This window comes from Oryzias melastigma, linkage group LG6 (assembly GCF_002922805.2).
Source record: "Oryzias melastigma strain HK-1 linkage group LG6, ASM292280v2, whole genome shotgun sequence".
NCBI lineage: Eukaryota > Metazoa > Chordata > Actinopteri > Beloniformes > Adrianichthyidae > Oryzias > Oryzias melastigma.
In genome coordinates this window covers 19,480,894-19,497,764 of record NC_050517.1, presented here as the reverse complement: position 1 = coordinate 19,497,764, position 16,871 = coordinate 19,480,894, and the positions used below count along the sequence as shown (strand labels likewise).

At 38.1% G+C, this 16,871-nt stretch overlaps 1 protein-coding gene across 2 annotated transcripts in view; it reads right to left on the bottom strand.

Moving 5' to 3' along the window:
- sema4ba (sema domain, immunoglobulin domain (Ig), transmembrane domain (TM) and short cytoplasmic domain, (semaphorin) 4Ba) overlaps nucleotides 1-16,871 on the bottom strand; it is a 55,735-nt gene that overhangs the window by 14,030 nt on the left and 24,834 nt on the right. For both annotated transcript variants that reach the window (XM_024282771.2, XM_024282770.2), the window contains exon 2: nucleotides 10,138-10,526. In XM_024282771.2, the coding sequence (XP_024138539.1) occupies nucleotides 10,138-10,249 (112 nt within the window). In that variant the 5' untranslated portion in view covers nucleotides 10,250-10,526. The remainder of the gene's footprint in view (nucleotides 1-10,137; nucleotides 10,527-16,871) is intronic.

Sequence of the window (16,871 nt, the reverse complement as noted above, 5' to 3'; positions counted from 1 at the left end):
TTCTGCTTTGGATTTAGGAAGATAAAGGCATTATTTTTTATTACTGAAGTACCGCAATAAGCACCGAAAGGGAACCAAAACCGAAACGAAAGAACCGCGGTAGCACCGGAACCGCATCAGATCCCATCGGTGCCCAACCCTACGGATAACCCCCCTATCTCCGTCTCACTCCCCACCCCTCGCAGCCGAAGAGTGTCACGTATGTCTTCAAAAACACTTTTAAACTTGCTTTGTAAACATTTATTAAAGAACATTGGAGTACTGCTCAACATAAATAGTGTTTTTTTTTTAAATTCAGAACAATAGACTGCAAACTTTTCATGAGGACTGGTCACTCTGTCTCTCTACGCCTTAAAAAAGCGTGATTCCTTCTGCATCAGTTAAGGGCATCTCTAAAATTTACCAGTTTAATCCATAATAAACACTTGCTCTGGATGATAATTATCCTCCACGATTATCAGGATATTTCTGAGCCGCTTTTGTGTCAGCTGATGCCATTTCTCCATGCAATCTCAGTGTGTGTGCCCTTGCGTGTGTGTGTCTGTGTGTGTGCGTAGCAGACGGGCCAGGGTGCTCTTCAACTACGCCCCCTTGGGAAATTCACACAGCCCCTTTAGAAGCAAAAGTTTTTTTTTTTTAAATCATATTCTTTTAAAAAACAGTGAAATATTGTCTCTGTAGCTGTCTTGTGATATATTGTGACAGATGTTTCATGAAACATATCGTATCTCTGGACTCCTGTCCATTCAACACCCCTATAAAAATCCAGAAAGCCTGCATACACGGAACACCAAACAAAAATAATTTTCTGTAAGAAATGAAAATAATGATGGATTCAGTCCAGATAAGGTTCCACATTAGACATAAATTTATAAATGTATATAAAGTGTGTGATGCATGTTTGTGCCCATTTGTGAGTGAGAAACACATCAGTTTGTAAGTGCTTTTTCGATTCTAGATAAGCCTGTAAAGCCCATCATCACCCAAATTACAGGCTGACAGACAGAAAGCCTTTCACAATTTGCTCCCAAAATTATAAATATGTGATCAGACTCTCTCAATAGAACCTTCTATGCACTCAACATTTTCACATACAAGAAGAAGAAGAAGAAGTGCTGATGGTAACATTTAGAATTACAGAAGCTTCATGCACTGAATTAATCCAGTCCGGCCAGAGTCATTAAGTTTTAGTGATAATAAGCTCACACACCCGCCGCTACGTGTGACCTAATATAACTTCATTGCAGTGCTGCAGGAGACGGAGACACTTCCTCTCCTCTGGGAGAACAACATGTTAATAGCAGTCCATCGCCAGGGCAACAGCCAGCCATATTGTAGTTAAAGCTGTCCATAAAACCACAAGGGTCTGCCCTATGTAGTGTACAAGCACCCACCGGGACCACTCACCTCCCCACATGTATCCTCCACACAGCAAAATTCACACAAGAAGTCAAAGCTGGAACCAAAGCTAAAGCTTTTAGCCTTTTTTTTAAGGAGGATTTCTTTACAATTATTCTCTGCAGCCAGATCACTGCTGTCACTGTTATAAAACCGCAGACTAACACCGAGAAACCAAGAGGTCCTGAACTGAGTATCATTAAAGAGATCCAGGAGGGTTTTAGTGAGTTTGCAGAGCTTTTCCGTCATTATTTCAGAAAAACAATCATCTTTCTGGGGAGACAGAGAGCTGCTTTCAACTGGGATTTCAATGTCATCCACAGGAAAGCTGGCTGATGTTTGATCTGATTGTCTAGACCTCTTTGTAGAAGCTAAAATGAGAAGATTACATCATGGCATCAGATTCTATAAATGCATTTGATTATTTTCCCTTTTTTATTATGGAAAGCTTTTAGATGCAATGTTTATATTATTTTTTAAAGCTTTTTTTTCTTTTTTACTGAAAGAAATCTTTTAAGAATGGGTCAATAGATAAACTAACACTCCAAAAATAAATACCACAGTACTTTAAAAATGTATATATTTTTTTAGTTAGCTACCATAACCCAAAAACATATAGAGAATATAAAATGCGTTTGAAGCTGCAGGATTTCAGCCGTGAAGCGTGTGGCTAGTCGAGCGCACGTCTTTGTTCAGCCATAACAAACTCCTCTACTAGACAAATGAAGGATCACACCGACTTGGACAACCTTTGCAAAGGAAGATTGATGCTTTTTGGGAAGTGAGCACCTCGCTGAAATGATGTCTGTTTTCCAGGAAGATTTCACATTTTTTTTCTTCTCAAGAAATCTAAAAATAAGATTGAGATGGAGCATTACCAGATTTTTGCAAACCGTTTAAAGATTAGGTATTATCCCATCTCTGCACAGTAAAAGTAAATTATTATTTGACCACAGATAACTTAAATGTACTTATCCAGACTAGAATTTCAAACAAACTCTTGATTTCAAGCAGCTCACTTATAAAAATGTTCTATTGAACATTTTATTTTTTTCCAATCCCTTTTTTAATACTTTTATTGACCTCTTGGTGCATCAATTAACATTGCAGGTTATTGTTAACACTTTGCAGTATTAAAAAAAAAGGTTGTTGATCATCCTATTGGATGCATCTGAAGCTCACATCTGAGATGGGGGTTTTCTGCAGTCTCTGAACATTTCATAGTCTCCTTGTATAACCATTTGTATCATATTTGATACATGTAATCTTGAGGCCCCCCATTTCATTAGCATAATCAAAACTTTCCTTAAAAACCCACCGTACATGACTCGGTCCATGTTTTCTGTCATGCAGTGCACTATCATTCCACTAGGGGCAGTAGAAGGGCTTTTCCTGCTCATTTAAAAATGGCTGCCCACCTGAGATCTCAAAAACACATTTGGCGGGAAGATGTTTTGCCTATTTTCAATACTTTAGGTTTAGATTAGCTCATCTATTGTTTTTCTTTTTTCTAAATGACTATTTGCTGTACTGAAAATCATGCAAAATTTGTTGAAAATTATTCATAATACACTTTGTTAAAAATGTTTGAATCAAATTTGAGACAATGGCTAAATAAAGTGCTTTTTTCCTGAATAATATTTGTACGTCATTTAACATGTTGTATCATGATTGATACTTAATAAAAAAACGTGAATTTTCTGTCAATTCTTTGATGTGGTGGACTTAACAGGATTAAACATTCCACCTTTAGGGGGAAATTGGCAACCATTTTCTTTCCTCCTCCACAGTAATGGAAATGACCCTTTAACCCTTCACAGATGTCATAATTGCTTTTCTAAGATCAAAGTCCTTTCTTCTTGATTACTTCGAGCATTTCTTATTGACAAACTGCCCATTTTAAGGCTAACGCTAAAATATTTTTCAGTTTACAACAAGAGGATTTCTTAACTGAAAAACAAAAATATCAAATAAATCTAAAACTAACTGTTTACATGACCACTTTTGGCTGTCATAGTGACTCATGCTCAACAAAGCATCCTTTCAGGAAGCCTTTTGCAGTGACACTTTTGTTTCCTTCCACTGTTTCTTTTTTTTCCTACATTTTTTTGCCTTGTGACCTTGTGCTGGCGATAGAGGAATCAGTCAAAGATTCTCACTGAGAAAGAAGCTTGTGACTGTTTTTTTGGGGGCATTTGTTGTTCATCTTTTTCCAGCCTTTTAGTGTCTCATAGTGGAAAATTAAAAAGACGAAATATTTTTTATTGTAACTGAGAAAACTTTCACAAATAGAGTACACTTATTTAAATAAGTACAGTTTTGTTTACTTTGCAACAGAAATATCTTACAAACTGAAAGAAAAGATGGTGAAAGAAGACATTTACTAGACCAACTACTCTATAGGAAGCCGGCAGGTATCACTGGAGGGCTTTGCACCTCATCATGTCACTGATAACAGACCTCTGATCCCTGAGCGTGCAGTCTGGTGTGCTTCAAAGACTTCATCCTTGACCCTTTCTACTAGTGCATGAGCACTAGTTTGACCCCTGGCAGCTGCGAGCAACATGCCATTATTGCCTTCATTATGTAATTAAAAGTCATTTCAGTAAATAGCGCTGCCAAATGGGCTGCTTTCTCAGACTTTTGCTCTAATTTATTTAGAGAAGAAATGAACGACATTGAGTTAGAATAAAATCTAGTTTTATAAAAAACAGACGTTTAAATAAAGGATCCTCGCTGGGAGGAAACTAGATTAATCTGCTCTCCGCTGACAGAGATCTAAGGACTCCTCTTTGTAGGGCCACCAATATAAAAGGCTAATTCAGCCTCCCTTCTGAGGGGGCTGCCTTTATCAACTCTTACAGCTGTACGCTCAGCAGATCAAGAGATTGCATACCTCATTTAAAGCACTTGTTCTTGTTTACTCTCGGTAGAACATTATCCGAAACAAAAGCACACTGTATATGAGTGTAAAAAGCCTGCAATAAAGCCTCCTTACTGCTGGATCTGCTTCTGCTTAATATTAAACCTGCACCTGAAAGCAGTGCAATTTTTTTCTTCTATCCTCAAAGACAGAAAACTTACTGTAGAAAATGTGCTGGTCATATGGGCTCAGGCAGTCGTAACATTGATCTGTCTCCTGTCAGCAAGCAACACATTTATGATGGATCATCTTTAAGGGTCACCATGCCCCTTTTCCAGTCTTCTGGCGGTAAACATGACCTACATCTCTCGCGAAAGGGCGAAGCTGGACTGTAATGGTCGTACAGGAACAAAGACTCACATTTTATGTGCGGTTGAGTGCACAGAAACAAAAGGCACTAACCAAAAGAGGATGAGGTACATCACTTTTGTTTAGGAAATATTTGCAAAGACACAACATGATCTCAAGCTTACCTCTACTTCACCCTTAGTACGACAAATACTTTATTGTTCCAAACAAATACTAGTAAGTTGGGATCATTACCCTGCCGTATCATGGAGGCAAGTCCCACTGCATCAGTGTTGCATTGTGTGGTAATAATAAGAGAAAAACAGTCCATGGAGAAGCACTAACTAAATTATCCCAAGTAATTTTAAACTGGCTATTAAGAGCTGTTGTTGAATGGGTAATTGTGTGGTAGAGCAGACATGGGAAGCTGAAGGACAGAGACTGAAGCATCTGGAGTGCATTAAGACGGCACTCCAAGAAGGTCAATTCACTTGAGGATTGGCTAGAGGAGCTATAAGCCTCCTGTTTGCAGTAGTGCAATGTGGGGCTGAATAGCAGGAGATGTTCTCCATCACATCATGCAGCTTCACCAAGTCATCTAAGGTACTTCAGGAGAGCAGAAAAAACGAGCAGTTACAAATAATTCTGCATTTTTAGAGTGAAAGAAAAAAGGAAGGCCAATTAGTCTGTTTCTGCACATTTCCCTCGTATTGTTCGCAAACCAACACTCACAGGGGTTTGTTTTAGCACGGAAAATGTTGATAGGGCAGTCTCCCACTCAGGAACAACAAAAGCTGACCCTGGACTAAACCACAATAATGTTAACCAGCTGCTGGTTCATCAGGAACTCACCATGACCCCCGTCCTCTGATGTGAACGTCGCTGTAGAGCGAAGAAGAAAGAAACTGTACACGAGGTCCTGACATGTTTCTAACGACACCACGGCGCTCTGACCTGAGCAGCCTGACTCCAGGCTGTGTAATTACACTCCCAGATTGTGCACAACACCCTGAAAATTAATGTTCACAAGATAGCAACTTTTGCTTTTTCTGTTTCGTGATAATTAGATGTTGTGGCTCTAAAGGGTGAGCCACTTTTAGGGATGAAACTCGATATATTTATACATAAAAAGGTCAAAAATAGTTTTGGTCTTACACAAAAAATATTTTTACTACAGAAAATATTTAACTTAAAAGTTTTTGTCTTACTTATGCTTTCGATGGAGACTGGGTTGCATGAATGGAGAACGTTACAGAAACCTGTAGAGCCAAGGCAATCCAATGTGTTTGTTTATTTCAGTTTAAGTTTTAGATATATTTTAATGTCGTCTTGCATTTCACTTGGATAGCTTATCTTCTCTATATATGTATATGTCTTAACTGTGTTGAAAAAAGGAGTTTGCAATCACCACAACTGCTTTCTGTTTGTTAATTACTAGGGATGTAGGGAAAAAAAATCGGCGATGTATCATGATATTACATTTAGCGATACTTGTATCGATTTAAATAGTTGAAAAGACGATATCTATTAATTATTTATGAAGGTCCTGCATTGTCTTACTGACATATATTGAATATTGAATCGTATTTCTTGCCAATACACACCCCTATTAATTACAGGTGTGTTTAAACTACAGTTTTATGTTTGCCGTTTTACTTTTGACTTATCTTTGCAACAGTTTAGCACCATTTAAATTAAGTTATGCATAAACTAAAGTCATATTTCAGCTTAGTCATTCAGTTATTTAAGTTTTGTCAGTTTTTCCCTAAATTCTTCTAGGTCCCCTATCCACCAGTATCGTCATAAACTGATGCATTGATAACGTACTTGGCAGCAAAAAATGAAAACATCTTTCGTAATCATTTCCAGGAGTGAAATCAAAACAGAACTAATGCAGTTAAGAAGAATTTAATCAATGTTGATGTTTGCAAATTCTAAGCATAAACAAAAATATCAGCAAACTCAAAAATCCTTCTTGAACTGAGAAACATCTAAAGTAGATGCTGATTAAAAGTACAAGGTTTTCGAATATCACCTTTTTGCATAATATTGTTAATCAATGGCAAAGATACATGTCAGTAATTTTGACATTATCAGTCAACTAATCAATAATAAGAATAACTCATCCATTCATCAGGATGTTTTCTGTTGCTACTGTGTTACAGAATTCCCACTATGATTGACTTCCCTTCAGAAGTGGGCAATAAAAAGCTCTCGTATCAGCTGTCACCACTCATTTCAGAGTGGCTGAGTCAGCAAGTCGAAACATGACATCCACTAAATAATTAAAAAAAGCCTCACTCCCCGTGTGGCCAAGGGCAGGGCCCCTAAACCAAATTAACAGATGACAGTCACTTAATGTGCAACAGAGGACCAAATCAGCAGGGGAGAAAAAGCCACATTAAAGTAAGACGTGTTCCAACATCCTAAAGCAGAGTTTATTAAAGCCTGGAACAGATCAAAGTGTGCAGCCTTAACCCGTGATCCACACTGATAGGGTTATAGAAAGAATCCAACAAGTGCTCACAACAAAACGCATACAAATCCCTTTTAATTATTCATGGCGGATTACCCTCTTCATTAAATCATAGATAGAAACCAGGGGGACAAAAGAAGGGAAGTAGGTTGCAGTGGAAGAAGATCAGGAAGGCCCGATTCTAGAGGTTTGAGAATGCCTTTTGTCTCACTAAATGGCAAATGGACAAAACACAGGGCAGCAAAAACCTTGATGAGGCCAGACAGTTCCTGCTGTACAAAGGTTACATCCCAGTGGCCTGCAGCTCTGGATCCTGCCCTGCGTACTGTACACACAAGCTGGAAAATATTACTGTCACAGAAGAGACGCAACAACAGCAGTAGCACTTTTATCAGCAGGCGATGCTGACCTTCATCAGCAGCAGTAGCTTGATTTTTACGACATAACATTCTCTGAAACTTTACAACATAACCTGCCTACATGGAGAGCCTGGGAAAGTCAGTGACTTTTTAAATTTGATGAAACATTCTGACTAAATCTGTGGTTACTTCCCTTCCTTCATGAAAATGACAGACTTTATCAGCGAGATGTGTCTGAATTGCATTTAAAATCAAAGGTACTACAAGTCCCGCACTTTATAGTTTTTAGTAGTTAGGGATTTGGGAAGGGATTTAGACGTAGTCATTGTGAATTACTAAACACAGCTAACGTATAGTTGTGTCAGACTGGTTGATTTTTTCACATGCTATTCACAAGATTGGGAGTTAGCGTAGTCACAGTAAAGTTTATTTTATTGCTATTTTTTTACGTATTGTAAATGAGGTTAAGAGTTATTGTAAATACACTAATGTGACTAACATATTTAGTGTTGGACTGAGTTTTTTCTTTTAACGTGTCACAAGATTGGGAGTTAGCGTAGTCACAGTAACGTTTATTCTAGCACTATCAGTCTGTTTTACAATAACGTAAAGCTACTTTCCTATTTAGATTATTTCATATCGAACCACATTGGTGTTGATGGTAGGGAGAGTGTTCAGTGATGACTTTAAGTTTTAGCTCAACGATTAAATTATTACATTGGAAATTATATTTTCATTTCAGTTTATTCAATATTTTAAATATATTGAGATGATTTGACGGTCTATGGTTATGTCTGAATTTCCTTCTTACTCCCTAACTAAAAAATATGTAGTTCAGGACTATATTGTGCTCTAGACTTTAAAAGCAGTTTGGACACCATGCTGCTCACCAATTTATTTTTTGAACCACAAATATAAAGTCAAAAATTTTCCGAAGTAACAATCTAATAAATATCAACATTTTATGTTGATTTATTTTTTTATAAATCCATTGTTGTGAAGAGGAAAACATGGATAGTTTGGTCTCAATCTATTGAGCATTGCTGCACACTGTTTTTTTTTGTTTTTTTTTTTGGCGAAGACTTCTGGGAAATCACCAGGGTACTTGATTTTAGAATTGTTACTTCGGACAGCACTACAAACTGGCAAATGCTATTTATAGTGCACTAAGTAGTGAGTAGTGAAGAATCTGGACTCATTCTAAGCGTCAGTCATGGTGACACTTGTGCTTTTAAACATTTAGAATGTATTTTGACAGCTACTGACCCCTTCAGATGGAGGTTTGAACTATTTCTTCTTAAACACTCGGGGAGATTTATGGAAAGCTAAATATTTTGAATTTTTTACATTAAATCATTTATTTTTGACCATTTTAATAGATTTTTGCTAATGTTTGTTGACATTGGCCGTGCTCTATCATTGAGAGGGGACTCCTATCAGCATGAAGTGCACTGGATTCCTGATTTCACACAGAACTGTGACATGGGGGTTCGTGCATGAGCAGGTAAGTGTGAAGCATCTTTTCAGCAAGTAACTGATGATGTGTGTCGTTGTGAAACACAGCAGCAGGGAAAAGCTGTGGGCTTTGCCCAGGCTGCAAGGTGAGAGATTATCTGTTTAGGTAAGAGGTCCAACATGGGGGATGTTACGAGTTCAGACAGGCCTCATGGCACACCACCTTGAGAGCGCAGATGGCTCAAAAATAACTTCAGATTCAACGGCTATAAGAGATGACTAAACAAGATTTACCAAAACAATCTTACAGAGATTTTCCTGATCATGAGTTTTTAAGCCTTTTAGTCACTCCATCCCATGATTCCTCCCTGTTTACCTCCACAAAGGCACGAGTGATTTTTAAATGCAACCTGTCAGCTGCAGTGGATTGGTCTATCACTGAAACAGTGATAAAGAAGTCACTTCTCGGTAAGTGTGGTTATGCTAATATTCATGAATCATCGCTAAGGGCTACTGTAACTGCAAATTACCCTACTCTGTCACTGAAACACGACAGCAACTGCGTGTTTTTATTTTCTAAGCTCAAAGCAATTTTGCAAGCCCAGACGTGGACAAAAAGAGCAATAAATCTCAGCACTTGCAAGAAAAATGTATGCTGTGAGTCACAACACAATAGGTCTGAACATTTTGCAATAAAACCGGACCTGTCGGAGCTCAACTTGGCTTCTATTCACCGTGGATTTACATGGAATTTAAATCTTTGTGATGAGGACAAACACCATTTCCTCTGTTTGAATGCGTCTATTTCCATTAATGAACACGTTGTAAAAGGTGTTGAAGTTTTTGGGAGTTTTAGAACACCAACAACATTTTCAAGTTTGAAGAAAGATTTGTTTCCAGGTTATACATTAGTTTAAATTATTACCTTTGGTGAGCTTTGAAGCAGGAAAAAAAAGATGCCGTGTTTGACTGTAATGTTTAGACACGCGCTGCAATTCATGCGGAAGGATCTGACAAAACCTCAACTGCTGCTTCGGGCACCTTTACAGTTCAAACACGAGAGGGGAAAAAAAATAACCCGGTGAACGTGTTACTGTGCTCTACTGTGGTTTATAGATGAGTTCACATGGTGTCAACAATGTGGAAAATCAACATTTGACTTATTTTTGCTGAAAGTAATACAACATTTTTATGTTTTAGTAATAAAAGTCACAGATACCGGGTTGTGGAGGACTTACTGTAGGGGAAGCTGAGCCGTGGAGTGACATCATTGTCTGTGACAGCTGAATGAAAGCAGCCAACAAGGAGAGCAGTGTAGACTGGGAGACAGAGCCGAGCCATACTCATCATCCGCAGGCCTCCTCGGGTCCACCAGTCAACTTGCAGTATTTTCCTTTCAGGATTTAGAAAAATTCATGAAGTTTTTTTCTTTTTTTATGTAGCCCGAGCTTATATTCCTTCAGTGTCTCTCTCGTCAGCTCCAGGCGCCTTGGATGGAGGAGTTGTGAAGTTGGGACACTCCTTCAAATCAATGATTGTGGTTTGAGATGACAACGTGTGGCCTCAGAGCAAGACAGAGCCTCCTCCAATCAGCCTCCATGAACATGCAACAAAGACAGGTTTGAGCCTGTGAAGAAAGAAAAAGAAAACATTTGAGTCACCATGAAAACATAATACATTTGTTTACCTGAAAAAAATCTTTTTGGATCATAAATGTGCAGAAAACCTCAACAATTAAGCAAAAACACAATTAAAACTTACTCTGAGCTCAACGTTGAGTTTGGCTGTTTACAAAGAAATAGGTTTCACTCTGAACTCCCAGCTTTTCAAATTTTCATTCATAATTACACATAAAGATTTTAATCAAATTTTTGGTTTAAAACAAACATAACTAGAATTCTGAAACTTCTTTTGAATAAGTCCTTGGAACGTTCATAGTTTTGAGGAGATTTTTTTTTGTTATTTTTCCACATAGTTTTCCTTCTTTTTGATTAAATTTTGGATTTATAAACTTTTATTTTGTCTCCACATGTTTGATCTTTGTAATAAAACAAAGACTGTTTTATCTAAATTTCTCTGCCCCCAAAAAAGTTAAAATTTAAAACTTGAAATGTCATTTTTTGTACAGTTTCAGGTTTATTGAGGAGATATTGTGTAATATAATGACAAATATAAGTGAAAAGAGAAGCTGGGGCTATAATAAAAATATATTTTTTAAACATAACCGTAAAAAAAATATATATATATATATATATATTATATATGGAGCAAATTGTACTGTAAATTGTAATGACTTTGGACTAAGTGTTACAGATCTTCAACATTTGAACATAAAAAAAATCCTGTCATAAAATATAATGAACTTTTTATAATATTCAATTAAATATAAAGAAACTTTATCAGGACCATATACTGTAAAAACTGAAACATTGCCTCAATTAGCAAAGTTCCTTAATTAGTTACATTTATTTCTTTTTTTTTTAAATCAAATTCAAATTTTGAGTTGAGTAAATGTCAACTCAAAATTTGAATTTCACGTAAACTAATAATTTTAAATGTAAAAAATTATAGAACTTTTGTTAAATGATCCAACATTTCACTTTTTTCTCTGTAAAGTAATATTAAAAATAAACATAGATATTTCACTATAACATGATGATAATTTCTTGTCGTTTGATGTTAGAGTATTTTTGAATACAGTTTAGTCAAGTCATTAATTAGACTTTTAATTAAAGATTTTTGTTTTGTCTCATGATGAGCCACTGAGCTTTGATCAAATCTGTGTCATACCATCATTTATTAAACAAATTCTTTCAGCTTCTTGAACAAAATAACAAAGCTGTACCTCTGAAAAACAGAGCGTCATGAATTATCTTTGGTCCTGGGCGTGGTAGCGTGCCTACAGATCTCCAGACAGGTTCACTTAACAGCGGCCGCCACAAATAATAACTTTGCACTCTTGAAGCTATAATCACTAGAATGAAAGAAAGCAGAGACTTCTCATGAATCTTTGTTAAAAATGAAAAGGTGGAACTCCCAGATAACAGCTCATGTAACAGGAATTACAGGTGTTTCTGCCCCACAGCTTGCCTTTGTTCTGTTGAAAGAAATTGCGTGTAAACATAATGAACGCTTGCGTTGTGAATGCACACAACCCTAAAGGACAGAAAGAGATTTACCTCAGCATGGGCAAGGTGGTGACAAGTAGTTTAAAAGTATATGATTTTAACAACTTGCTTAAAGTTTAATTTAGTGTGATTGGTTTATTCAAATGTATCTAAATCATTCATGAGGCATCACAGTAAAGCCACAACATTTAATATTCTATTAATGAAGTTGTTGGGTGATTCTAGGATGCCTAGCTGAATGTAATGAAGTGTAAAAGGGAAACTCGGTCTGATCAGCCCGGCTACAACTCCAAAGACTCCGATTACATCCACCTCAACGAGGTCCTCGAATGCAACCGTGAGGAGATTCAGTTTCATGTGAGGCGTAGCGATCGATGGCAACAACTGAAGCTATTCCTGGTTTCCTTTCAAAGGGATCCTGACTCTGTCAATGAGCTGCCGGGTGCCCATTACAAACACAGATGTCCTCCACATGTGAGGCTGGAGGTATTCCTGCAACATCTCACACAGACTTAACCCTATAAAACCATTTGAGTCATATTTTAACTCACGCTTCTGAGACCCCTATCTCATTAGCATGATCCAAACTTTCATTAAAAACCTCACTGTATACAACTCGGTCCATGTTTTCTGCCCTGTAGTTCTTCATCATTCCACTAGGGGCAGTAAAAGAGATCATTTTAGTCATTTCAAAATGGCTGCCTCCATGAAATCCCACTTTTGGCAGGAAAAAGTTTGCTAATTTTCAAAACCGTAAGGTGAGAATAACTCGTTTGCTGTTAATTTAAAAAACTACTTGCTGTACTGAAAGAAGAAAAACATTTTTGATGATAAATTATTTATATTAAAGTTAGATCATGTTAAAAAGTGGGCACGTGAGGTGTTTTTTTCCCCCCTAAACACTCAGGTCAATATTTTTGCATCTTAATTTACCACAGTTGAAGAAAAAAAAACTCTCCAAATCACCCAAAGCATCTCATAAAAATTATATTGTAAAAAAATGTTTTTGTGGATTCTATCAGAGGGGTTGAAAACATGTTAATTCCAAAAGAAAATGTGAATTTCCGGTCAAGTCTATGATGTTGAGGTCTTTACGGGGTTAAATAGATCAAATAAAAGCAGTTTTACGCCTTAAAGATAATCCATCCATTTCCCAAACCTTCCCTTTCAGGGTCACTGGCTGTCCCGGCTGCTGCTGGGCAAAGGTGGGGTACACCCTGGACAGGTCACCAGTCTGTCACAGATTTCTGCTGTATTCACTATAGTTCATATAAAACACAGTGGATGAATGACCCTTTTATAAGTAAAGAAAACATATTTAATAGATTTTTCTGAATTATCTATTGTTTTATAGGTGCTTAGAAAGGATTACCAAAAGATAAATATTTTTTCAGAGTTTAAAAAATCTAGTGTAAGCTAATTTATCAGTAAAAAGAAAAAAAATGCCAACACAGCAGTGAGCTTGAAGCATGTAATGCAACAGCAGGCATCATTAGCATCCTTTGTGTGGAACAATCCGGCGTAAAACGCTTGTTGACCACCAGACAGCTGAGAAGACAATCGCTTTGGGTTTGCGTGCCACTTAATGAAAGAGACCCAAATTAATGCGGGAGAAGTTTCCGAAGCGATTTAGAGAGCAGGAGAACAAGGGAGCCTCTGACACGCTGGAAATCTATATGCAGCCCTGCACCTCGCCGCTCGCTCCTGCATGATGCATAAACTGAATCATCCCTTTCACTTGCTACACAGATGTGATAGTGTGCTCCCGCTCTGGATGATCAGTCTCAGTGTCCAGGAGCTCGTCTTAACTTCCCCTCTTATGTCTTCATACAGACCCTCCTGCAGCTCAACCAACTACAGTTTAAGCGATCAGTTGCATTTAATGGCACAATCCTTTTTTATTGAAGACAGGTTTTGTTGATAAAATCAAAGAGTTTTCTAAAGAAATAAAAGCTAATGAATCAAATTTCTTTTATTTAAATGAAGAATTTTTGAAGTGTTGACGTTTTAAAAAAATGTCTTCTTTGTCTTTCACCCCATCAATGGTGATGAGTAGCGTTTTCTTATTTGTAGGCCAACGTTTGTTTGATTTTGTTTTTGGCGTATGCCCCATCTTGGGACCATCATACAAAAAAACGCCAGATTTATCTCTGCCGTGGTTATATTTTTAACCATTTAACTCCCTACTCAACACATTAGTTAAAACTTTGATCGTGTTAGTGCTACACATTCTCACTTCCAACTATATTGTCAGGAAGTGGTGGTGGAGGACCCAAACGCAGACCGGCCAAATTAACCACAACATAGAAAAAACCATGGGGAATTAAAAAAGGGTGGCAGAACAGAAGAGAACAGAGCAGGTGACACTTAAATACACTGAGATTTACAGCCACAGACCCGTTTCCCCATTCACACACACATTCACACACTGATGGTGGCTCCACTGCTGGTGATTATCAATTTGGGGTTCAGTGTCTTGCCCAAGAACACTTTGACACATGGCCTGTTACGGTGGGAATTGAACCTGCAATCTTCCGATCAGAGGTCGACAACCCTACCGCTGCACCACAGCTGACCCAAATGAAGACAGCTGTGGATGATTAACCTGAACACAGGGAGACTGACATGGAACAAAGAACATGACAAAAGCACCATAAAACCCAACCATAGAATCCTGTCACATATATGGACGTCTGGTTCGGGTCCCCTCTGTGTCACTATTTGGCCCTTTAAGTGCCCCTAACTCTTCGTATTTTGACGTGCTGGCTGTTCCCCATTAAATCATGGGTCCCCAACCCTCAGGACACAGAACTGGTACTGGGTTAGGATTACGGTTAGGGTTAAGCCTCGTTTCCACTGTTTGAACTGGACCATTTCATTTCCAAAAGGAGGCGCTTAAGCAGGCCTAAGTGGTGCTAAATCTGGTTCCCCGTTGGTCGTAGGTCCATAAAAAATGGAATGGACCTGTTGGGGTAGAGCTTCTGTCGTCACATGAGGTAACCCATTGATTGGCGGAAAGGGTTTATGACAACAGCAAGCATCCGACCAGCGCTTTTCAAGAATGAAGATCCAAACCAAAAGTTGTGTCCTCTTTTTGGCTGTATTTTACTTCACCCCGACAAAGAATGATTTTGTTTACACATAGTATTCAGAACAATAGACTGTTCTGCAGCGTAGAGGCTGGTTTCATCCATAAGAAACACCTTCTCCAGATTGCAATTATCCTACGCGGTTCTTTTTAATTTTCCCTCTGTTTCTGAGTCAGTTGATACAGCTTCTCTTTTGCTTTAGGTGCACCGTTTTGGCGCACGGCTAAGTCATCGGTCTACACCCCTCATGCGCTTTGATGGTCCAACGCTCACTTGAATTGCCCGAACGATTCTAAACAGCCAAGAGTGGACGGTTTGGTCTGAACCGCTCAGTGGGAATGAAGCATTAGAGTACTGGTCCGTGTCCTGAGGGTTGAGGACTCCTGATTTAATGGGAACAGCCAGCACGTCAAAAAAACGTCGACATCCTAAGCGTCAAAAAGTGACGTGGAGGGGGCCTGAACCTTTCATCTATATATGACAAGTTGGGAGTGAGAATGCATAGGTTAGTGTGACACTAAGCAGCAAAATTACCCTTTTTTAAATTTATCAAGTCTTAGGTAGGGTAGTTAAATGGTTAAAAGCATATTTAAAATTTGACAATTTCTTCACCTCCACTCACATATTGGAAGAATAAACAGTTTATTGGACGGTCCCAGCAGACCCAAATATTTGAGGAGAACCAACACCAGTGATTTTATAAATAGAAAAGTAAACAACTGGGAGGGGAAAAAACAAATAAAATCAACCAATAAACTCTTTCCAATGGAAATTGTTTGTGAATTGTCAAATATGAGGGACTTGTTCAGTAGAATGTATTATTTCAAATAAAGTTAGCACTGTTGCTTAAACAAAATAAATTGAATTTAAAAAGTGGAATAAAACATGTTAATTTTTCTAGCATTGTGAAAACAATTAATAATGTTTAAGAAAAAAAACTTTTATAGTACACTAGAGAGGGGCTTTCCTGGCACCCACTGCCTGTCATTTCCTAAAAAAGCTCCTGGAATACAGTTATTACATCTTTATATTTATATCACTGTCTGACAAAGCTGGCCTGCTGCCAGAGAGTCACATAAATAGCAGCACTGCAGAAACAGGTGGCACAGCCATTAGCTTTGGAGTAGACTGGAGTCTCCTCGCACAATCCGAACCGCTGAATGATAAATGCGACTTCTTCGGATGCCTGTCATCTCAAGAAACCACCTGTACTCCAACACATGTGGGTCACCGGTGTCACGCCCCTGATTTAAGCCAGGTCACATGTTTCCACATGAGGCCTTTAAGCTCCGCTGAACACCTCTCCGTCCTGACACGTCAGCGACCTCACGTTAGATGTGGCGGAGCGGGAGGGGCTGAGAGGGGAGGTGTGCGCCTGAATCTACAGGGCAGCCGGCTGTTGACCTTTGGAACAGAATTTCCCCCTTAAAAACCTTGTGGTCTCTCTTAGAGGGAAATCATTTGTTAAAGCTGAAGAAAGCTGAAAGTCACACTTACAACCTGTTTGTGTTAACACTCACTGGTTTCTTGTTTCAAAGCTTAAAAACTGAATTAATCTTGAATGCTCTTCTAGATCCATCCATTTTCTATGCTGCAAAAACAGGGCCCTTAAAAGTAAGTCAAAATTTCTTACCTGATTGGCAGATTATTGTTAAATAAGTGAACAAATCTGCCAATGGCGTGAGAAAACTAATTTTTTAAGAATAAATTCTTAAACGATTCTTTTTCCTTGCAACAAAGAAAATAAGACATTTT